This window comes from Microcebus murinus, chromosome 2, assembly GCF_040939455.1.
Source record: "Microcebus murinus isolate Inina chromosome 2, M.murinus_Inina_mat1.0, whole genome shotgun sequence".
NCBI lineage: Eukaryota > Metazoa > Chordata > Mammalia > Primates > Cheirogaleidae > Microcebus > Microcebus murinus.
Genome location: NC_134105.1, coordinates 19143164 through 19167666, shown reverse-complemented (window position 1 = coordinate 19167666; position 24503 = coordinate 19143164). Strand labels below are relative to the sequence as shown.

Sequence of the window (24503 nt, the reverse complement as noted above, 5' to 3'; positions counted from 1 at the left end):
CACGCCCCAGGGAGATGGTGGACACCCAGGGCAGCCCCTTAAGAGGGAGGTGTTATCAACAGAAAAAAAGCCAAACTCTGTAAAATAGTTTAAAGAGGTTTTGGGAGTTTTTAAATTTCTTTTCTTTCTTTTGTTTTTTTTTTTTTTTGAGACACTGACTTATTCTGTTGCCCCAGGTAGAGTGCAGTGACATGATCATAGCTTCACTGCGACCTCCAACTCCTGGGCTCAAGCCATCCTGCCTCAGCCTCCCAAGTAGCTGGGACTACAGGTACACACCACCATACATGGCTAATTTTTTCTATTTTTGGTAGAGACATGCTCATGCTGGTCTCGAACTCCTGAGTTCAAGCAATCCTACCCCCTTGGCATCCCAGAGTGCTAGGATTACAGGTGTGAGCCACCTGCCTGGCCTCTAACATATAGTCTTAATTACTGCTTTTAAATTCAGAAGTCCTACCAAGGAGCACTCTGGGAGGACAAGACGGGTGGATTGCTCGAGGTCAGGAGTTTGAAATCAGCCTAAGCAAGGGCGAGACCCCGTCTCTACTATAAATAGAAAGAAATTAATTGGCCAACTAATATATATAGAAAAAATTAGCCGGGCATAGTGGTGCATGCCTGTAGTCCCAGCTACTTGGGAGGCTGAGGCAGCAGGATTGCTTGAGCCCAGGAGTTTGAGGTTGCTGTGAGCTAGGCTGACGCCATGGCACTCACTCTAGCCCGGGCAACAAAGCAAGACTCTGTCTCAAAGAAAAGAAGTCCTACCAAGGGAACAAACATACATATTTTAATAATATAAGTATTTTAATAAGTAATTTAATAAGATTTGTTATTTTAAACAGTGTAACATTTCCAAATTTCATAAACTATAGTAGACATTTTAGAATATCCTGTTTAAAAGGCATTAATTAATTAGATACTAATACTTCTAAAACACCATATCAAAATAACATCTATTGATATTGTAGGGATCAAAGTGTCCCTGGCCCCCAAAGTTTAGCCAAAGTGTAGGCAGTAAAGGCCACTGTTCCCATAAAAGTTTACTGAAAATTTACTGATATGAGGCAGATTAATTATTAGGAGAAAAAATTACAAACTTATACATGGGAAACTTCAGAATAAACATTCAAAGATGCAAGGGAAATTGCCCATTTTTATGCTTAGGGTCAACAAAGTATGGACAGTTATGGAGAAATATGATTGGACAAAAATGGTGTGATCTAATGCCAGCAGGCTGAGCAGTGGAGAATCTACAGGCCTTTCTGTCCAGGTTCTCTTTGGCCACTCTGAGCACGCATTCCTTCCTTCTGGGTGTGGGGCAGGGCCCTTTCTGGAATGGGGTTCTAAACTAAAACAAAGTAGGACAGATCATTACTTTATGGCTAGTTTTTACGTATAATATTTTTTTAATTAATTAATTATTTTTTGACACAGAGTCTTACTTTGTTGCCTGCACTAGAGTGCCGTGACGTCAGCCTAGCTCACAGCAACCTCAAACTCCTGGGCTCAAGTAATCCTCCTGCCTCAGCCTCCCAAGTAGCTGGGACTACAGGCACTCACCACCACACCTGGCTAATTTTTTCTATTTTTTAGTAGAGACAGGGTTTCACTTTTCCTCAGACTGGTCTTTAAATCCTGACCTCAAGGGATCGTCGCACCTCTGCCTCCCAGGGTGCTAGAATTACAGGCTTGAACCACTGCGCCTGGCTATTTTTTATGTTTTTAGAGACAGAGCAGGTCTTGCTATGTTGTCCAAGCTGGAATGCAGTAGTATTTATAGCTGTGATCATAGCTCACCACAGCCTCAAACTCCTGAGCCTCCTCCTGCCTCAGCTTCCTGAGGGGCTGGGACAACAGGTACAAGACACCATCCCCAGTTAGTTTTTTAGTATTTTGTAGAGAAGAGGTTTCACTATGTTGCTCAGGCTGGCCTCAGACTCCTGGCCTCAAGTGATCTTCCTGCCTCAGCCCCCCAAAATACTGGGGTTATAGGCCTAAGCCACTGTGCCTAACCCCTTTCTGTTTTATTTTTAAATTATATGATCCTCTTAGCTGAATTTATAACTAGTTGAACTCCAAATGAGGCTGATTAACCCAAGTGAGTCTGCATGTTAAATTCCACATAATAGTCTTAATTTCATTTTTTCCCCCTTTTTTTGAGACATAGTCTTGCTCTGTTGCCCAGGCTAGAGTCAGCCTAGCTCACAGGAACCTCAAACTCCTGGGCTCAAGCGATCCTCCTGTTTCACCCTCCCAAGTAGCTGGGACTACAGGCATGTGCCACCATGCCCAGCTAATTTTCTCTGTTTTTACTAGAGATGGAGTCTCGCTCTTGCTCAGGCTGGTCTGAAACTCCTGACCTCAAGCAATCTTCCCACCTCAGCCTCCCAGGGTACTAGGATTACAGGCATGAGCCACCGCGCCTGCTCTAGTCTTAATTTCAAACATTTTATCCTACGTATCATAAATATGCTATTACTTGTCAGACTATGTATGCTTTAATTACCTTAGGCTTAATATAATGACATCTGGTGTGCCTTAGCCTTTTGTCCTTAGCTGTATCTTATTTATTTTTCAGTGATTTGGAGGCTGACAGAATTATAGAATTTTTATAGGAAAGACATGGCACACAAGTAACATGTAGCTCACAGATATGTTTTGTTTGGTTGACATAGTGTTTTTAAATTTTTTTTTTTTTTGAGACAGAGTCTCACTTTGTTGCCCAGGCTAGAGTGAGTGCCGTGGCGTCAGCCTGGCTCACAGCAACCTCAATCTCCGGGGCTCAGCGATCCTACTGCCTCAGCCTCCCAAGTAGCTGGGACTACAGGCATGCGCCACCATGCCCGGCTAATTTTTTTTTGTATATATATTTTTAGTTGGTCAATTAATTTATTTCTATTTTTTTTTGGTAGAGACAGGGTCTCGCTCAGGCTGGTTTCGAACTCCTGACCTCGAGCAATCCGCCCGCCTCGGCCTCCCAAAGTGCTAGGATTACAGGTGTGAGCCACCGCGCCCGGCCAAATTTTTTAATTTACTTATAAATACTTGCAACTCAGAAATGTTCACATAAAAATCAAGATTTTTGGCATCTGCTAAAAACATTTAGATGACCTGACAACACTGGTGTAACCATATCAGTCCAATCTGGTTCAACTTTTATGCAACAAAGTTGTGAGTTGTTTTCCAGTTACCAAGGACCCCAGGTTGAAGGTCGTATTACCTGAGCATGCAACCACCGGTGGAACCTAAATTCTTGGACCCAGGAGCAGGGATTGAATTATGAATCCTATCCAGGATCCAATCAGATCATGTCTCTTTACCTTCTGATTATAAAATCTGTACCAACCTTCTACCCCTCTACCACCTCCACCCCCTTCCACTGCAGGATACAGATTTTGAGTCTGCTTATTTTGGTCACCTGACAATAAACCTTTGTAGCTGCAAAAACCCAGGGTTTCAGTGTTTGGCTTTCCATTGTTTGTGAGCAAAGAATCCAGTTCGGTTCAGTTATACTGGGCCCCCATTACTATTGATCATTGTGTTTGTGTGGTTCATTTTCTTACTACAGAGAAAATAGTAAATTTTTACAAAGCCCCTCTCTGTTATCCAACTCACCACATTTATAGTTTCCTTATCTCAGTTGTTATTTCAGTTTCAAACACAGTTCTAGTATGTTCTATAAGGTATAATAACTACACTGGTTATGGAATCAGACTTCCTGGGATTGAATGCAGACTCTAACAAATTAACCTTTCTATGCCTCAATTGCCTCATCTGCAAAGTGGGGACAACAATAGTACCTACGTACCTCACAAGATTAAGTTAATAAATGTAAAATGCTTAAAACGGTGCCACCAGTTTTAGAAAAAGAAAATACAACAGCCCAGGAGCCCAAGGGCCATGTCTATCTCATTTATGACTGAATCCCAATGTCAAGCACAGGACCTTGAACAAAGTAAATTTTTTTAAATGAAAAAAATTCTAACAGTCTAGTAACATTTAGCAAGGAACTGAGAGATGAGTTCCACTCCCTATGGGAGGGACGTAGATAAGCACTTTATATGACTCATGAAAAGCAAGTGAAACCACTAGGGATGCTGAGGATTACAGTGGGATGAGGGAAGGTAGGGTAGGGCAGGGGCCGTTGCCATCCTCAGATCTTTTAAAAAGCTGTCATGAGTGCCGGGCGTGGTGGCTCATGCCTGTAATCCTAGCACTCTGGGAGGCCAAGGCGGGCGGATTGCTCAAAGTCAGGAGTTTGAAACCAGCCTGAGCGTGACCCCGTCTCTACTAAAACTGGAAATAAATTAATTGACCAACTAAAATATATATATACAAAAAAATCAGCCGGCCATGGTGGCGCATGCCTGTAGTCCCAGCTACTCGGGAAGCTGAGGCAATAGGATCGCTTGAGCCCAGGAGTTTGAGGTTGCTGTGAGCTAGGCTGACGCCATGGCACTCACTCTAGCCTGGGCAACAAAGTGAGACTCTGTCTCAAAATAAATAAATAATAAAATAAAAAAGCTGTCATGCGTAAGAGGATATGGGTTTTTTACACCCCACTTGGGAGAATCAGGACCAGTGGGTAGCATTACAAGTAGAGAACTTGGCCTTTTATGGAAAAGAACGAGCAACCCCACGACGTGCTGTGAGGCTAGTACTGCGAGTCCTTTAACTGCGCAAATGCCGCACGTCAGGATATCTGGGACACAGAAGCAGGAATCCTACTACAGCGCTTTAGATTAAGGCGTCGTCAGATTGGTGATAGTTTGGCGGGAACAGAAGGACGCCAAATAAAGGAAGTGACGCAATCACTCAATCTCTTGACAAGGGTGGGATTACACTGCCTGAGATGAGGAAGTCCTGTATTGATTGGTTGTTTTCTTGAGATACCGCCCTGTCAACATCTCGTAGTTCCTTCCTTCCGCTTGGGCAGAGGGCTTTGCCCTTAGTAAAGATGGCCGCTGAGACTTTCCGCCCTCACTTGGAGTAAGAGTGCGTTTTCAGGAGCATGGCCAGAGAAGACGGGAACAAGCCTAGGATTCGTGAGCATTGATTGGCTGAAGCGAGAAGCGCCCTGGACGCTGACTGGCTGCGTCATTCGCGGGAAGGAGTTTGTGGCGCCAGACAGAAGTACAAACACCGCTGCAGCAGCAACGGGATTCTGAGGTGTTTGGGAACCCACGAGACCTGAACTTTCTGGGCCTCTTTCCTGAGGGCGTCGCGACCAAGATGTGGAATAGTAATGATGGGCGTGGGGGGTGGCGGAGAAGGGGAATCGCGGGAGGACTGAGCGAGAGGGCAAGCCTCGGGTCTGAGAGGCGGCGGCGGGAGGGGGAGGGGCTGGAGGTGGGGGGTTTGGGGGTCGGGGAAGGTGGGAAAGATTGGGGGGATTAGGGGAGTTTTGAGAGGGATGAAATCTCAGGGAATTTGGGATTTCAAAGACAACGTTTTTCAGAGGCGTGGGAGTAGCACAGGTACTAATATCGTTGTTCCAAACCAGGCGGTGGATTCGATAGCTACGGCAGCTCCACGTATGGGGGAGCCGGCGGCTACACACAGTCCCCGGGAGGCTTTGGATCGCCGACACCTTCTCAGGCCGAAAAGAAATCAGTAGGTTGAAGTGGTATCTCTTTTTATTTTATCCTGTCCTGAAGCTGCTAACTCATCTTTGAGAGAAAATTTATACGGTGAAAGAAGGATGTTAAACCACAAATAGATGCGATAATTATCGATTATTATTAGCGTTTCTGATAATTAGGTGCTGTAAGTTTTAAAAATGAAATCCTCTCTTAGTTTGCATCCGCTGTTTCCAAGGCTTTTTTTTCCTTTTAGCTTTATTTTGAAATTCATCAATATAGCTAATGATGCAGGCTTGTGGAAAAACTCTGAACTTGTATTAATAGCCTATTTTACATTCCTTATGCATTCAAAGTCGTTTTTTAATTAAATGTAGTGAGGCGACGGAAGGCAGTGGAAAGAGTGGTCTTAGGAATCAGGTAGATCTACGTTCTGCCATTGCTCTGGCACTCTACTTGAAGGATGTCATTGGACACTTATTCTGCTTAGGAGTCAGTTTCGCACCTATTAAATGTTTTGGAGCCAGAATACATAGACTTCAGAATGAGTTTTGCTTTCTTTCTTTTTTTTTTTTTTTTTTTGAGACAGGGTCTCATTTTGCTGCCCAGGCTAGAGTGTAGTGGTGTCATCTTTATGTCACATGTACTACCCCTTGCCAATAATAGGCAAAAATAACACTTTACACTGTTGTCTGGCTGCTTTAGGATGTGATTGTCAGTGTCTTCATTACAGCAATTCCAGAGTCCTGTCTCCACTGGCCATTTCTCAAACCTTTTGCCAATACCATCTCATCTTGTCAGTGACCTGAACAGTGAAGCCTGCCTTGTCCCTAACGCTGTCTCTAACCTCTTATAGGTCCGTTCCAGCAGTAGGTCATTCTTCCTTATACTGTCTCCCTCTAGCCTACTTATTTTGGTGAATTCTTAGTGGAACACAACCTTAATCTGTTCAGCAGGAGCTTTGGAGTGAGTCAAACCTGGGTTTGAATTGTAAAAGTTTGGTATTTGTTAGCTGTATGACCTTGGTTTTCATCTGTGAAGCAAGGATAATGAGGTTTGTTTTGAAAATTCAGTGTTCTAATATATTTAAAGTGTTTGGCACATGGCAAGTGTTAAATGAGCAGTAGTTATTACTTTCTTAATTAGATTTTTTGACTTTTCAGAGAGCCCGAGCCCAGCACATTGTGCCCTGTACTATATCTCAGCTGCTTTCCGCCACTCTGGTTGATGAAGCATTCAAAATTGGGAATGTTGAGATTTCACAGGTATGTAAAAGAATTTGTGGAAGAGTCACTAAATCATATGAAGATTACTTCATTTAAAAATACATAAATGTTGCTGTTTCCAGGAAAACTGAACTTTCTTTTTTTCTAACCTAGGTCATTATTGTGGGGATAATTAGACATGCAGAGAAGGCTCCAACCAACATTGTTTATAAAATAGATGACATGACAGCTGCACCCATGGATGTTCGGCAGTGGGTTGACACAGATGTAAGTGACTGTTTTTGAATCATGATGCGGTCCTTGGAGACTTTGGAGATGTTTTTTAAAGTCTTTTTTCTTATTATAAGAATAATGTATAATCAAGATGTCAAAGGCAGAAACCCTAAAATGAAATATTAATAAATTTGATTACTTAAAACTTTAAAACCTTCTGAACTTCCCAACTTACAGTGCCAGTCATATAGTAGTCCTTGAATAAATACTGTTTAAATGAATGGGAAAAATACTTGGCAACATATGACTAGCATTTAAAATTTTAATTAATAAAAAACCTTTATGAAACGAAAGCACTGCACCTTAGAAAAATGGACAAAGAAGGTGCACAGATAATTCATAAAAGACATTACAAATGGCAGCAAAAATAACTAAAGCAGGTTTAATAAACATAGAGATACCATTTTTAGCTTAAGTTTGCAAAGAAAAAAAGAATGGCAATGTCCAGTTCTGATGAGAGCAACAGTTAGCACAGTACTTCTAGAATTTATTAGTAGGCACTTAATAAATATTTGTTGAGTGATTTGTCAGTGTTTAAGGAGATGGATACAATCCTATCCTGATAGTATAAGTATAGATCAATATAACCTTTCTCAAAAGTCAGCTTGTATTACTTGAATCCTGAAATGCCTAAAAAAAGAAAAAGAAAGAAGGAAGGAAAAACAAATCATCTTGTATCAAAATCATCAATCGTAAAAATGTTGACCTAGTAGCTACATTGTTAGGGTTTACATTAAGGAAATAATTAAAGATATGCAAAGTTTCCGTTATAAAAATATTGACCGTAACATTATTTATCATAATGAAAAATTAAAAACAATCTCAAAATGTTAGTGATGGGTATTATTAAGTAAGCCATGATATATTTACAAAATACTGCAAATGATGTAGAAATGTATATATTGTCACAAAGAAGTTTTTTACCATAAGTTGTTGAGAAGAAAAGACCACGTTATAAGGTAGTATGTAGGATTTGGCTTAGTTTTTATAAAACAGGTTTATGAGTGTCTATATAAACATGGAAAAATAGAAGGAGAATACATGTTTTGTTGTTGTTGTTCTTTGAGGCAGTCTCCCTCTGTCCCCCAGGTGGAGTGCAGTGGTGTCATCTTAGCTCACTGTAACCTCAAACTCCTGGGCTCAATCCATCCTTCTGCCTCAGCCTCTCAAGTAGCTGGCACTACAGGCATGTGCCACCATACCCGGCTAATTTTTTCTATTTTTAGTAGAAACAGGGCCTCGCTCTTGCTCAAGCTGGTCTCGAACTCTTAAAGCTCATGTGATCCTCCTGCCTCAGCCTCCCAGAGTGCTAGGATTACAGGCGTGAGCCACCACGCCTGGCCTCAAATAGTTTTTCTAGTTTGTCTTTTAACTTTGAAAAATCTAGCCCCAAATTATTATTTTTTAATTCTCCATAATTTCTTACATTATTTCTGTGGTTTCTTCTTTTTTTATGATCCTTTATTTTATGATTATATCTTTGATCTATATGAAATATATTTTGGTAAAAGAGAAGTAGAGATCCAGCTTTACTTTTCTCAAGTGGATTTAAAATGATGTAAGAATAGAGTTTTATCTATGGTATAGATTCAGCTACGTATAAATAGATGGAATGAAATGCAAAAAAAAATGTTGATCTCCAGGTGATAGAATTTGCAATGTTTTTTATTTTTAAATGCATTGTTTTCTAGTTTTTTAAAGTCATGAATTTTATATAATCAGAAAAGAACGTTAGGCCGGGCGTGGTAGCTCACGCCTGTAATCCTAGCACTCTAGGAGGCGGAGGCGAGTGGATTGCTCGAGGTCAGGAGTTCGAAACCAGCCTGAGCAAGAGCGAGACCCTCTCAGTACTATAAATAGAAAGAAATTAATTGGCCAACTAATATATATAGAAAAAATTAGCCGGGCATGGTGGCACATGCCTGTAGTCCCAGCTACTCGGGAGGCTGAGGCAGCAGGATTGCTTGAGCCCAGGAGTTTGAGGTTGCTATGAGCTAGGCTGACGCCACGGCACTCACTCTAGCCTGTGCAAGAAAGCGAGACTCTTGTCTCAAAAAAAGAAAAGAACTTTAAAAATCAGCTAATTTTTTTCTGATAAATATCGTGTTATAGTCTAGAAAACTCAAAATGAAATATTAAAATCATTTGTAATTGTCCCTGTTAACCATTTTAAACAGTTTGGTGTGTATTTTTTCCACATGGAAAATCAGCTTTTTTCTGTTACAACTGATTTTCCTGGACAATAAATAGAATTCTGTGTTATCATTTGCAACAGTGTGGAGTATCCTATTATGTAATATAAATGTGTACTTTATGTTGGATGTTTAGGTTGTTTTAAAATTTTTAGCATTCTAGACTATGCTATGATAAATCTAAATCTTAATGCAAGTTCTCAATTTCTTTAACTTCCACAAAGTAGAATTGCTTTGCCAATAAGTATATCCTCCAGAAAATTGTGTGCCTAAGAGCAATGAGTGAGAATATCATGACTGCTTTTTTGGGATATTTGACATTCAACTTTGGAGCTAGGAATTAGCTTTAAAGATATTTTTATTTAATTCCTGATTTTATCAGGGAGTAAGTTCTAAACGGCAGGGCAAACTAGTTAATGCCATATTAGGATCCTTTGACTCTTCTACTTTATAACTTTCCTTTTCTGTACCTAATTTAGAAATTTGTTTTAAGAGACAGAGTTTTGCTCTGTCTATACACACTAAGGTGCAATGGCACAACCATAGCTCACTGAAGCCTTGAACTCCTGAGCTCAAGCAGTCTTTCTGCCTCAATTAATTTTGTTATTTTTTTTATAGAGATAGGTTTTGCTATATTGCCCATGCTAGTCTCAAACTGTCTAGCCTAAGCGATCCTCCTGCCTTGGCCTCCCAGAATGGTGGGATTACAGATGTGAGCCACGGTGCCTGGCCTAGAATTTTTTTTTCCCCCAGCATGGAACTGAATGGCCTAGAAATTTTTTTTTTTTTTTTTTTTTTTTTTTTTTTTGTTAGACTGACTAAGTCACATGCCTAGAAATTTTAAAGAGGCTTTCACCAACATCATTAAAACCTTAGTGATATGTTTGTATTTTATCTGTTAGGATACCAGCGGTGAAAACACTGTGGTTCCTCCAGAAACATACGTGAAAGTGGCAGGCCACCTGAGATCTTTTCAGGTAAAGTCAGCATAAAATAGCAGTTAAAATGAATTTGCCTGAAGCAATTTCTGGATTCATATCTGGGGTTAGGATACTTGATACTTAAGTTTCCATCTTTAATGGAAATGTTAGTTATTTCTTTGTTCTTCAAAAGGAAATAACTGGTTTTTACTTTAATATAAAACTAACAGAATGGTATAGAAAGAACAGAATCTCCACCTATAATTGCCAGCTGTGGCGTCTGTTAGGTGGAGAGGGAAGAGCACTGGATGGGAGGCAGGAGAACACAGGGTGGGTGCTCAGTTGTGTAACCTTGGGAAAGTCAAGAACAACTAAGCTAGTTTTATTATCTCCCCTCATTATTGACTGTATTTGGATTATCCCTGATTATATACTTAAAATTTTAAGTATAGAACACATTTATCTCATATTGGCAAAATGTTATAACTGAGAAAAGAGCCACAATGTTTTGACCTGAAATCGATGTGAATATGCTTGTCCTTTATTCATATTTTTCTCTTCATTTTAACAGAACAAAAAGAGCCTGGTAGCCTTTAAGATCATGCCCCTGGAGGATATGAATGAGTTTACTACACATATTCTGGAAGTAGTCAATGCACACATGATACTGAGCAAATCTAACAGCCAGGTGAGCAGCTTTACTCTTCTAGCTTTTTTCTCTTCTCTAGAAGAATGTATACTGCTTTTGTGCTCTAGCTTTGACTTCCTTGACTTTTTTTTTTTTTTTTTTTTTTTTTTTTTGAGACAGAGTCTCGCTTTGTTGCCCAGGCTAGAGTGAGTGCCGTGGCGTCAGCCTAGCTCACAGCAACCTCAAACTCCTGGGCTCAAGCAATCCTGCTGCCTCAGCCTCCCGAGTAGCTGAGACTACAGGCATGTGCCACCATGCCCGGCTAATTTTTTCTCTCTCTATATATATATGTATGTATGTTAGTTGGCCAATTAATTTCTTTCTATTTTTATAGTAGAGACAGGGTCTCTCTCTTGCTCGGGCTGGTTTTGAACTCCTGACCTCGAGCAATCCGCCCGCCTTGGCCTTCCAGAGTGCTAGGCGTGAGCCACTGCGCCCGGCCTTCCTTGATATTTTGAAGGTTGAACCAGAAGTAAGGTATCACTCAGTTTCAGAAAACATTCTTCAGGAGCTCTGTCACTGTATTTTATTTCAGATGAAGCACTGTTTCTCTGAGAATTATGAGTTCTTCTGACCCTACTGGCTTGGATGCCTAAGGCCTGAAACAGCCTTCAGGTGTAGATTTGTAATGATAAACTGAGCTTTTAGCTCCAGGATTATCAGTCTATATTCAGAGAAAAACCCCACGTACGACAGCATTTTGCTGCTTTCCTTCCAACCTGTTGGCTAAGTGGGAAAAATTACCTACTGTTATTTTTTCTCTTGGTTCATATTGAAATTTCTCCATGTTATTTTCTGTTGTGTGAATTGACTGCCAAATCCATCTAGGACCATGCACAGGGTTTGTTGATTCTAGTATTACGAAGTCCTCAGATGATTCAGGTGGCAAGGTGGAAGACTGGTTAGAAAATTAGAAACTGAAAACCAATAAGCCATTAAGACTGTTGTCACATCCTACTCTGTGCAGGCACTTCAGGAACACAGATAAACTCATTCATTCCTTTATTTGAAAAATATTTATTGAGCATACAATGTGCCAATTATTATTCTAGGTTATTCTTGGAATATAGCAGTGAACAAGATAGATAAAACATCTGCCCTCAAACTTACATTCTTGGGAGAAAAAAGCCATAAACAAGAAAACAAATGTATAATTTTAGGTAGTTTGAAAATGAACTAAAGCTTTGGATTTGAATTTAGCTTTGAAATGAAATAAAGCAGAATAGAGAAGAGAGTGATGGAGAGAACAAGAATGGTTCATTCATTGGAAGAGCATTCCAAGCTAGAGGGAATGGGAGTGCAAGAGCCATGAGGCTGGAGCCAGCTTGGCATCTCGAGACCAGCAAGAAGGCCAGAGTATCTATGAATGACAAGGGAAAGATTAAGGGATATAGGTGCAGATGCAGGATACAGGTGAGGATGCCCCAATCACATGGGGCTTTGTAGACCATGGTAAGAATCAACTTTATTCTAATTGGTACTAGACCTGTGGAAGGTTTCAACCAGGGAGTGACATGGTCTGATTTACCTTTTGAGAAGCTCATTCAGGCTGCTGTATTGAGAATAGATATCAGGAATGGTAACAGAAGTGATTCAGGGGAATGGTAGAATGGTAGCAGCATCTGGGATAAGAAGTGGTTGGGGGCTGGGCGCTGTGGCTCACACCTGTAATCCTAGCACTCTGGGAGGCCAAGGCAGCAGGATCGCTCAAGGTCAGGAGTTCAAACCAGCCTGAGCAAGAGCGAGACCCTGACTCTACTAAAAATAGAAAGAAATGAATTGGCCAACTAAAAATATATAGAAAACATTAGCCGGGCATGGTGGCACATGCCTATAGTCCCAACTACTTGGGAGGCTGAGGCAGGAGGATCGCTTGAGGCCAGGAGTCAGAGGTTGCTGTGAGCTAGACTGATGCCATGGCACTCTAGCCCAGGTGACAGAGTGAGACTCTGTCTCAAAAAAAAAAAAAAAAAGTGGTTGGGGGGTGTGTGTCTATATATATATATACACACATATATATATATATATTGTTGTTTGTTTGTTTTTGAGACAGAGTCTCGCTTTATTGCCCAGGCTGGAGTGAGTGCTGTGGCGTCAGCCTAGCTCACAGCAACCTCAGTCTCCTGGGCTCAAACGCTCCTACTGCCTCAGCCTCCCGAGTAGCTGGGACTACAGGCATGTGCCACCATGCCCGGCTAATTTTTTCTATATGTTAATTAGCCAGTTAATTTCTATTTATAGTAGAGACGGGGTGTTGCTCTTGCTCAGGGTGGTTTTGAACTCCTGACCTCAAGCAGTCCACCCGCCTCAGCCTCCCTGGGTGCTATGATTACAGGCATGAGCCACCACACCCGGCCTGTTTGTTTTTAGATAGAGTCTCATTCTGTTGCCCAGGCTAGACTGCTGTGGCATCTCCCTAGCTCACAGTAACCTCATACTCCTGGGCTCTCGCAATCCTCCTGCCTCAGCATAAGGCTAATTTTTGCATTTTTAGTAGAGATGGGGTCTTCATTCTTGCTCAGGCTGGTCTCAAACTCCTGACTTCAAGCCATGCACCCAGCAGGGATTCCTATATATTTTGAAGGTAGAGCTAACAGGAGTTCTTAGTGGATTAGATATAGGATATTAAGAAAAGGAAGAGTTCAAAAATGACTCATTGGAAGGTAAAATCCAGAGTTCTGTTTTAGACTTACCAGGTATGAGATACCAATTAGATATCAAGTGGAGAATGGAGTGGTCAATGGAATATATAAGGCTAGGAAGCAAGAGAGAGGTCAGGGCTAGAGGCAGAACTTTGGGAGTCATCGTTGTATAGGCAATATTTAAAGCCTAGGGAGTTAAGAGGGCAGAGAACTGAGCTCTGGGACACACTGACCTTTAGAAGCCAGTGAAAGGCAAAGAAGTTGCCAGTTAGGCAGGAGGAAAACCATGTAATTGTTTAGAATATTCTGAAAAGAGTATTTCAAGGAGAGAGTGGAGATAGATTGTAGGATGCTGCCTTAGGTCAAGTAAGATGTTAAAAGAAATCTATTGGATTTGGAAATGAGAATCTTCAAAAGAGAGGCTGCTGTAAAGGATGGGGGAGTGGGTTAAAGAGAATGGGAAAGGGTAAAAAGTTTAAAGTATTTATTACTATGCTTCATAACATGTATTTGTCAAATATTATATGATAAAAATGCTTTAAAAGTAAGAATGGTGGCTAGGGGGAGTAGAAACCTTAAGTATAGACAGTTATATTCAGGTCTGAATAAGGTAATAATCCTTTCCCTCAAAGAGGATTGTGTTTCGGCGGGGGTTCAGATCACTTACACGTTGAAAGCAGCAATAGTGACAAGTGCAGGGTGCCATGGAACCACAGAAAAGGATTTCCAATTCTGTCCTGAACATCGAGAAAGGCCCCCTGGAAGAGGTGATGCTTAAACCAAGTCTTAAAAGATACATGAGCTGGGGTCACCTGAAGCAGGAGTTGAGGTCATTTCAGCAAAGGTATTGGGGTAAGAAACAGCATACAGTTTGATATTACTAGATCTTAAAATATAAGACTTCTGTTTCACCAGCAAGCAATATGAAGGCATATAGCTTGAAAACAAGGAACCATGATTGAATTTTGGTTTTTTCACTCCCTCAAAACAGGCATTTAATGAACATTTATTGAATGAATGAATCTCCCGACTGGACAGGATTTGTCCTAATGAGCTTCCACAGTGCTCTTACATCTGCTGTGTTTACTTAATATATTTGATCTTCTGTCATTCTTATTTATAAGTTCAATAGATGAAACACAGCACATACTGTCCACTCAGCATTGTGCAGAGACGAAGGGGCTTGTGTGGGGAAATACACACAGTGTGCTGGGTGCAGTGATAGGGACTGGGCCATATGTGCTGTGAGAGCCAGGAAGGAAGAAAGTGACCAACTTGGCTTGGGGAATGGCAGGGAAGGCTTTACAAAGGCAGTGGCAATTAAGTTGGCCTTTGAAGGATGAGAAGAGTGTTTACCAGGCAGACAAGGGGAGGAGTATTCCAGACAGGGAACCACATATTCAGATCAAAGGCTTGTTTGAGGGTGGCAGGAAGTCCACGTGCAGCAGGGGAGTCAAGTGTTGAGTGGTCAAGAATAAAATACAGATTTTGACTTTGACTTCTAGATGTGGTAGGTCTTGAACATCTAGTTTTATATTATTTTCACAGGCAGAGGGAGCCACTTGAAAGCTTTTAAGCAGAAGAGTGGCTTGACTGTGGGAGGTTATGACTTGTAGCTATGGGAGGGTTGATTGGAGTATAAGAGGCTAGAGGCTGAGGAACCAATCGGGACCAGGGGTGTGAGGATAGACTTGAGCTATACTGAGCAGTAATAAGCTGTGGTGTGACAGATTGTGGAAGGTGAGTGAACAGAGACTGGGTTTGAGTTTACTAACTGAGATGGAATGTTACAGGGCAAGCAGGGTTGGAGAAGAAAGTAAGGAATTTTATTTTATTTTGAAGTGTCTAAATTATTTATGTGGAGGTATCCAGTTAGATGGCCAGCAGTGAGGATCTGTGGCCTAGGAAGAGGTCTGGGATGAAATCTGGGGGCACTGTCAGCCTTTTGGTAGCCAGGTAGAAGAGGGATACTGAGAAGGTTTAGTTGAGAGGTAAATGGAGAACCAGAAGAGTATAGTGTCCAGAAGCCTAAGGAGCGTGGTCACATTTCACATTTCAATAGGAGCGTGGTCAGCATTGTCTGCATCTGCATCTGGGAGGGTCAAGTATTATGAGAGCTCAAAGAGACTTTTGGATAGTTGGTTGAAAAGTCATTGGTGACTTTGGGGCCAGGCATGGTGGCTCATGCCTGTAATCCTAGCACTCTAGGAGGATGAGGTGGGAGGATTGCTCAGCCTCAGGAGTTCGAAACCAGCCTAAGCAAGAGTGAGACCCCGTCTCTACTAAAAATAGAAAGAAATTAATTGGCCAACTAAAAATATATAGAAAAAATTAGGCCGGGCATGGTGGCGCATGCCTGTAGTCCCAGCTACTCGGGAGGCTGAGGCAGCAGGATTGCTTGAGCCCAGGAGTTTGAGGTTGCTGTGAACTAGGCTGACCCTACAGCACTCTAGCATGGGCAACAGAGTGAGACTCTGTCTCAAAAAAAAAAAAAGTCATTGGTGACTTTGGTGAGAACACTTTCAAAGGTATATTTGGGGAGAATCCAAATAGTGGTGGACTGAGGGGTGACTAAGGAGAAAGGAAATGAAAATGGTGACTATTTTAAGAAATTTGGTGGTAAAAAAGAAATAGAGAGGATGATGGAGACTGTGTCTCCTTTTTTCTCCACCACGCTTCATGCCTTATTGACAATCCATGAATGCCTGATACCATTATAGCAGACCTCTGGGTAATTTTCTTCTCTCTACCTTTCTTTCCTCTGGTTCCTCTGACATCACAAAGAAGAGGAACCAAGAGTATCTTTCTCTCTTTTTGATATTATGTGCTTCAGAGGGTTACTTTACTTTCCTATGAAATACTCATTTGGTAATATCTGTCCCTTCCAATGTAAGCAGTTGTTATTGGGAAAACTTTGCTTAAATTGTTTCTTAGAAGCTGCTTATTAACAAGCTATTTGAAATAGTAAAGACTGTATTTAACTTGGTAGATTTTCTAATGTTGTGAATTTATTTCTTACTTCAGCCCCCAGCAGGGAGAGCACCTATCAGCAACCCAGGAATGAGTGAAGCAGGGAACTTTGGTGGGACTAGCTTCATGCCAGCAAATGGCCTCACTGTTGGCCAAAACCAGGTAAACTCCACCTGAGTGGCTGCACAAATGTGAAACAGACAATCTTAAATTTGATTACCTCCTTAATGATCTGAGGCTAACTACCTGGCTCACTTCTTTCTTATAAACGGACTCAGGTTTACAAGAGGAAGCTGATTCAAAGTAGTTGCTAAAATCTTTCTGGTTTGAATCTTCAGGTGCTGAATTTGATTAAGGCTTGCCCAAGACCTGAAGGATTGAACTTTCATGATCTCAAGAACCAACTCAAACATATGTCTGTAGCCTCAATCAAGTGAGTATTTGATTTCTGTGAGGTAGGGCTCCAGAATTGTACCAGGTGAGAAGTGAGTTCAAAAAGTAAAAAGCACCAGGCATGGTGGCTCACGCCTGTAATCCTAGGACTCTGGGAGGCCGAGGCGGGTGGATTGCTCAAGGTCAGGAGTTCGAAACCAGCGTGAGCGGGACCCCATCTCTACTATAAATAGAAAGAAATTAATTGGCCAACTAAAAATATATATACAAAAAATTAGCCAGACATGGTGGCGCATGCCTATAGTCCCAGCTACTGGGGAGGCTGAGGCAGTAGGATCACTTGAGCCCAGGAGATTGAGGTTGCTGTGAGCTAGGCTGACGCCACGGCACTCACTCTAGCCTGGGCAACAAAATGAGATCCTGTCTCAAAAAAAAAAATAAAAGTAAAAAGGTTAACTACAACCTTATTGACAGAAAGGAAATTGTTCAGCTGTGGAAAAATAAAAAAAGGAGTCTGGGTAAGGTGGCTCACACCTGTAATTCTTAGCACTCTAGGAGGCTGAGGCCAGGAGGATCACTTGAGCTCACAAGTTTGATGTTGCTGTGAGCTAGGCTGACGCCATGGCACTCTAGCCCAGGCAACAGAGTGAGACTCTGTCTCAAAAAAAAAAATTGATATTCTAGAGAAAGAAAAGAAATGCTCAGGTCTAATTCCATTTCCTTTCCTTCTCTCAGAGTTGCTGTGATGAAAGGGTACAGAATCGCTGTCACTTTGTAGGTGCTGTATAGATTGTGGCTGTTATTAAATAAGAGGGCCTTGGAGGGTTTGAAGGTGTTGTATTATTTCTGGAAAGACCTTTCCTTTACTTCTCAGACAGGGAGTAAGAGGATTTCAGTGTGTGGGCAGAAAGGGGAGGACTTTTAAAGACAGCTGTTTATACTAGGAGATTTTATGTGCAAGCTTGACTACAGCTTCAGATCCTTGTCTCGCTCTGCTTAGGCTGGTATTTAAGTGAGGCCCTATTTTATTTTATTTTTTATTTTTATTTCCCTTATACAATTTGGGAGAAGGATCCAAGGTAGTCCTAATAGCCATTATCTCCATGGATAATCGTAGTTTTGCAGTTTTACTGGCATTTCTCCCTGAAAGCCTTCTATGAGCAAAATGGTTGTGAATTCTTAGCTAAGATATAAGGGTTGTTGGCTGGGCACGATGGCTCACGCCTGTAATCCTAGCACTCTGGGAGGCCAAGGCAGGAGGATCGTTTGAGCTCAGGAGTTCAAGACCAGCCTGAGCAAGAGTGAGACCCTGTGTCTACTAAAAATAGAAATTAATTGGCCAACTAAAATTATATAGAAAAATATTGGCTGGGCATGGTGGCACATGCCTGTAGTCCCAACTACTTGGGAGGCTGAGGCAGAAGGATCACCTGAGCCCAGGAGTTTGAGGTTGCTGTGAGCTAAGCTGATGCCATGGCACTCTAGCCGGGGCAACAGAGTGAGACTCTGTCTCCAAAAAAAAAAAAAAAAGATATAAGAGTTGGAAATAAGTGAAGTTTGCATATTTGGCCATATCCAGAAGGCAGTTTCCTTTTGCATTGGTTTGAAAATGAACTTTTTTTCTTTCTTTCTAGGCAAGCTGTGGATTTTCTGAGCAATGAGGGACACATCTATTCTACCGTGGATGATGATCACTTCAAATCCACAGATGCAGAATAACTAGATCTAAATTGGGTATCTGTTTTCCAGCTGGACCTATTTTCACAGTCTGTTGTCTCCAGCTGTGCATATATATTGGCCAGGTGACTTCTAGGAAGTAGGTTTCATCTGTAAAAGGCCTCAGCTAATGAAACTTACTGCTCTTCTATAGTTTTGTTGTTTGTTTTGAAGCTCAAAGGGCTATGGGCAACTGACAGGGATATAATCCAGGGTGGAATTTCTTGAAGAAGTTACAAGTAAGCTAGTTACAACATCAGGATAGAAGGAATTGGAAGAAGTATGCTACCAAGAGAGTACTCAAATAATGCTCGGGAGTTTCTATTCCTAAAAGGTTTTCTGCTGAAAGAAGATAAGCAGGACTCGGGCCTGTGAGTAGAGCACTAGCCAACAAACCCACTGGCCTCTGCCTGTTTTTGTCTCCTACTTTGGTTATGTGGCATTATTTTCAGAATTGCACTTTCCTTCACCTGCTTGTCATGACAGTGTGTTTATAAGAAGATGAGGGTCTGTAGTGGTGGCCTCGAGGGGCTGAGAAGAAGAAGAATAAGTATTACTGAATTTTGTACAAAGTATGTACATTCATGTTTAATAAAATAGTTCTATTGCAGTTACTTGTAAAAATGTTCTCATCTTTCTTCCTAAGCCGGTTTAATTACTACTTTACCATCTGAGGCAGTGTGGGGTGGTGAACCTTGGATTTGAATCCTGGTGCTCCCACTTTTTAGTTGGGATCTGGAGCAGCTCATGTGAGCTCTGAGAGCCTCCATTTCCTCATTTATGAAGAGAAAACAGTGTTATTTCTTCATAGGTTATTGTGAAGATTGAATAAATTTAAGTCTGTAATGGATTATAAAATGGACCTTTACGTTGAATCTTTAGCAGTGTGTGATCATGTAACTGAATTGAATATCTACCATTTGACCAAGAGGAGACTTTGCAAAAGTCTGTGGCTATTTTTTGGGCAACTTGATCAGCTCTGTTTCTTAAGAGAGGAAACTTGTTCAGAGATGGGTTTGGTTTTTTGTTTTTTGTTTTCTTTTCTTTTTTTAATTCTTTTTGAGACAGGGTCTTACTCTGTTGCCCAGGCTAGAATGAAGCGGCTCACCTCAACCTCATGGACTCATGGGCTCAAGTGATTGTCCTGCTTTCATCTCCGGATTAGCTGGGACTATAGGCACATGCCACCATGCCTGGCCAATTTTTCTATTTTTTGTAGAGATGAGGGTCTCACTGTTATTCAGGCTGTCTCCTGTTATTCAGGCTGGTCTCGAACTCCTGGCCTCAAGCACTCCTCCCACTTAAGCTTCCCAGAGTGCAAGGATTACAGATGTGAGCCACCACACCTGGCCCCAGAGATGTTTTTGACAACTCCAGAAAGTAAGCTACATTTTAAATGGAAGAACCAGTTATGAAGCTAATGAAGTGTAACATGCAAAAGAATTCTATATCTGCTTTTACTGTTTTTCTAAATGAGATTTTGCACCTGTGTGAAGGCTCCGCCCTCTTGGTTTCTAACAGTGAACAATATCTGGCTGTTATTTTCTATACATACAGAATAGTTCCATCTGGGGAGCTATGCAGATCTTAAAAATCCGTCAACCAGTATGTTCATTTGCAAGTGTGTCCATTTTTGGTTATTTCCTCAAAGAAAGAACAGTGGCTAACAACAGGTAAAATCATATATTTGAATTAGGAATGCATGATAGGATACTTTTATGAGTGGTAGACTTCTCTTTCTAGTTATCAGGCCCTCAAATGGGTGAAGTAATAGCAGTAGTTCTAGGTTGAAGTCTCTTCTTTTAATAGAATCAGATGATGACTTAGCAAGTAAAAACTGCTTGGTGTTTTGTTTTTTTTTAAACAGTCTCACTTTGTTGCCTGGGCTAGAGTGCTGTGGTATCAGCTTAGCTCACAGCAACCTAAAACTCCTGGACTTAAGTGATCCTCTTGCCTCAGCCTCTGGAGTAGCTGGGACTACAGGCATGCACCACCACGCCTGGCTAATTTTTTTCTATTTTTAGTAGAGACGGAGGTCTCACTCTTGCTGAGGCTGGTCTCAAACTCCTGACCTCAAGCAATCCTCCCACTTTGGTCTCCTAGAGTGCTAGCTAGGATTACAGGCATGAGCCACTGCACCTGGCCAAAAACTTCTTGTTAATTCAGTGTTTATTGGATACATACCATGTCAACCCATTGGTTAGCCACTAGGAATATATAAAGCACAAAATGATTTGTAGCACAGGGCTTGCTAGTTCAGCATTCGTAGTAGCACAGAGCAGCTGTTTGGTGGTACTGGATTCCCGGCATGTCCATGGCCTCGTGGGAGCTGTGTGATTTCTGAGCACAGGCAGGAAGCTCCTCCGCAGGATCAAGCCACAGCCATCATGGAGCTGCTGCTCTGCTTGGGTAGGAGGAACTTGCATCCTGGGCATTTATGTGGCCACCTGGTATGTCACATGTAATGTTCTCTTGGCACATTGTTGAGACAGCATATGATCCAAGTCCATAGGAACCTCCAGTATCAACAGCCCAGCAATGGACTCAGCCTGCTCGTAGGAGAATCTTTCTCTAGATACACAGGTGGGAAATGAGTCTCCTTGGGAAACAGTACTTACCAGGTTTAACTAGAGAAAGGCCAATAAGAATTAGCGTCTGATGTGGATTAGTACGATTTGTTTTTAAAAATGCAGTTGGGGGAAATTCAAAATTCATTGATAAAAAATATTTGAGCACGCTTCCCCAGTTTATATTCATTTGTTTAGCAATTATTTATATCTATTATTCTATTAATATGTTATATACATTTTAAAACATTCTAAAATAGAAATGAAAAAGAATATTAAAAATAAGTACGAAGGGATGTACTAACAATTATTTTTTGTTTCCCAGTGGCTCATCTTGTGTACTCCCTGGAGTCTGTGCTGCTCATTTTGGAGCCCACTGCTGGGGGAATCCCAAACCCTGTTATATCACCCTCCCCACTGCCAAGTGGCCTAAACAAAAATGCCCTGAGGGTAGTATCGCCTCTGGTCCATTCCCTGCCAATCCCCACATTCACAGTGTGGTTTTTAATCATACTTTCAAGCCCAGCTTTTGCTGCTCTAAGATTATTGCTTCTCACTGCAGCACTTGGCTACTCAGAAAGCCCACTTTGCAGGAACTGGTACCCTCTCTCCTGTCCCTCTTTGTGGCTTCGTTGCTCCTCTTGCTCAGTTTTGTGTCAAGATTAAATGCAAATGTGGAAGTGAAAATCAGTGGCCTTTTGCCCATTGTCCTGTGTCAAGGAGGAAGGAACCTTCACTGTCTTGCTCATTCCTTCTCCCTACAGTCTTCCTTCTCCCTACTGTCTTTCTCAAGGTCCTCCCGTGCAGTGTGGATTGAGCTCTCTGGAGGAGGGTGTGGGAACTGGTGCGCAGGTGAGGATGGGGTGCCAGATACTGGAGCCTGGCCCAGCAGCCTGTAGGACCCACTCAGTAGTTACCTGGAGAACTCCATCCTGGAGTTTGGGGGCCCCGAGGCCTGGGGAATGCAGAGGGTCCAGGCAGCTCAGAGAGATGTTAGGCAAAGGCAGGACACACCCAGATGCAGCGCCTAGAAACCAGGAGTTAGAAATCTGACCCTCTTTCAGCTCCCACCTCAGCTGGAGACTTAGATCATCCGTTTATCTGTCTCCTATATTCTCTGCTGACTGTGGTATTTAGTTCTATGACTGTATCACCCACAAACCAAAGCCCCACCACTTCCAGGAAATGTAGCCCATAGTCTTGCCTCACCACTGAACAGGCCTAGACTGACCTTGGAAGCTGAGTTAGCCTCTACATAGACAAAAGCTTGTATCTGTTCTGTTTGCCACTAAACTAGACAGGCTTTCCAGTGAGTATACTCTGTCTCTACAGTCTAGGAAAATGATATGTTTTAAACACTGGGATGAATTCCATGACTAGGAGACATTGTAGAGGTGTGGAAAGAGTTTAGGCTATAGCTACAGGATCTTGGTCAATAATGCTACTAACATGTTTATTGAGTGTTTACTATGTGCTAGGCACTGTGCTAAATGCTTTACAAAGATTATCTCATTTGATCTTTAAAACAATCTTGTGAGGTAGATAACTTACTAGTTTCATTTGACATGTCAAGAAACTGAAGCTTAGAGAGGTTAAAATAACTTGCTCATAGTCCCAGCAGGAGGGTGGCGAGCTGGGATCCTCCCCCAGTCCCATGATTTCCAAGTCCTCACCCTTCACCGCTAGTTAGTCACTTGAGGTCCTTGACCACTCACCCTATTTCCCAATCTTTTTTTATTTTTTATTTTTTTTTATGACAGAGTTTCACTCTGTCAGCGAGGCTAGCTAGAGTACTGTGGCATCATCCTAGCTCACTGCAATCTGAAACTCCTGGGCTCAAGCAGGCTCAAATTCCTGCCTCAGCCACCCGAGTAGCTGGGACTACAGGTGTGTACCACCATACTCAGCTAACTTTTCTATTTTTAGTAGAGACAGACCTTGCACATCCTGGTCTTGAACTCCTGAGCTCAAGCAATCCTCCCACCTAGGCCTCCCAGAGTGCTAGGATTATAGGTGTGAGTCACCTCACCCAGCTCTATTTCCCAATCTTTAAAATCAGCCCATTGTCTACCCCAGGAAGTTGAAGATTTGGATATGGTCTGTAAAGGGTCTGGCACATAGGCAGAACATAATAAATGACACCTGTTGTTATATAGAAGCTCAAATTTTCTCTTTCTTTTTAATATCTGGAAAAGCCCTAAATATTTGGGAACTAAGCAACATAGACCTATTTATTTTAATTTTTTGAGGTGATGTTGTCCAGGCTGGTCTTGAACTCCTGGGCTCAAGCCATCCTCCCACCTCAACCTCTCAGGTAGCTAGGACCACAGGTACACACTACTGCACCTGGTGATGTCATTTTTATTCTGTGGTTTTTAAATGAAGTAATCTTGGATAATCACAACTGTCACAATATTTTAGCCCCACCTGCCAGTTTTTCACAGCCTCAGATCTCCATAAAAGTCTGGAACTGGCTCCCCTCATTTCACTACCAGCTTTGGGGGAGACAAGGTCCTAATAATCTGCTCCTGAAGTGAGGTTTCCACATTCATTCATACAGCCCCCACGTGATAAGTGCTACAGAGATGAGGAAGACACAGTTCTGGTCTCTCAGGTGCTTAGAGCCTGGTGGGTGGGAGCACAAGGGAGGGAAGGGGGTGGCAAACATTTTAAAAAGTCTGTCAGTGCAGTGTGATCAGGACGGAATCCCCTTTACCAAGAGGCAGTTGGCACTATGCTGCCATCATCAAGGTTGGTGGCCTCTTTGATTCCTCTCTGCACCAGCCCGTGGGACCACTGGTCAGGGTGCAGGATTCAGTGGAACCCAGCTCGCTCCTCTGGATACCAAAGCTCGGGCGGAGGGCACGCCGGGCCCAGATAAGCCAGCCCTCAGCCTAGAACCCAAAGTAAGCCATCCCATTTCAAATCAGTCCCCACAAAGCCATTCCCTGTCTGCAGTCTGATTTCTGCAAGACCTTCCAAGGTCTTTTAGAGGCTTGTAAGGATTGGCTGGTATCTCAGATTCCCTGAGAAACAGCAGTTAGGAAGAGCATGGTTCCTCTGGCACCTAGAGGGTTTTCTGAAAGTGCTCAACCACTTCTTCATAATCATGGTCATCATCGTCTGCAAAAGAGTCAATGAGGGCCTGGGCACAGTGGCTCATGCCTGTAATTCCAGCACTTTGGGAGGCCGGGGCAGGAGGATAGCTTGAGGCCAGGAGTTTGAGACCAGGCTGGGCAGCACAGCAAGACTGGATCTCTGCAAAAACAAACAAAAAGTCAATGAGGATCTCTGGCTTAGGCAAGTTCCTTCCTCTCTTTAGGGTGTAGTTTCC

The 24503-nt window shown here is 42.1% G+C and overlaps 2 protein-coding genes across 5 annotated transcripts in view; one reads left to right on the top strand and one right to left on the bottom strand.

Moving 5' to 3' along the window:
• Window positions 1-4938: 4938 nt before the first annotated feature.
• Window positions 4939-22093, top strand: RPA2 (replication protein A2). Its single transcript, XM_075995628.1, has 9 exons — window positions 4939-5245; window positions 5507-5616; window positions 6746-6847; window positions 6962-7075; window positions 10176-10250; window positions 10765-10881; window positions 16548-16655; window positions 16832-16926; window positions 21495-22093. The coding sequence occupies exons 1-9, from the start codon at window positions 5236-5238 to the stop codon at window positions 22066-22068; spliced, it is 1305 nt and encodes a 434-aa protein (XP_075851743.1). The 5' UTR covers window positions 4939-5235; the 3' UTR covers window positions 22069-22093.
• THEMIS2 (thymocyte selection associated family member 2) overlaps window positions 20754-24503 on the bottom strand; it is a 15414-nt gene continuing 11664 nt past the window's right edge. For 3 of the 4 annotated variants that reach the window (XM_075995615.1, XM_075995622.1, XM_075995624.1), the window contains one exon: window positions 20754-24427. In XM_075995615.1, the coding sequence (XP_075851730.1) occupies window positions 24237-24427 (191 nt within the window). In that variant the 3' untranslated portion in view covers window positions 20754-24236. The remainder of the gene's footprint in view (window positions 24428-24503) is intronic. The other variant, XR_012913667.1, reaches the window with a different exon arrangement.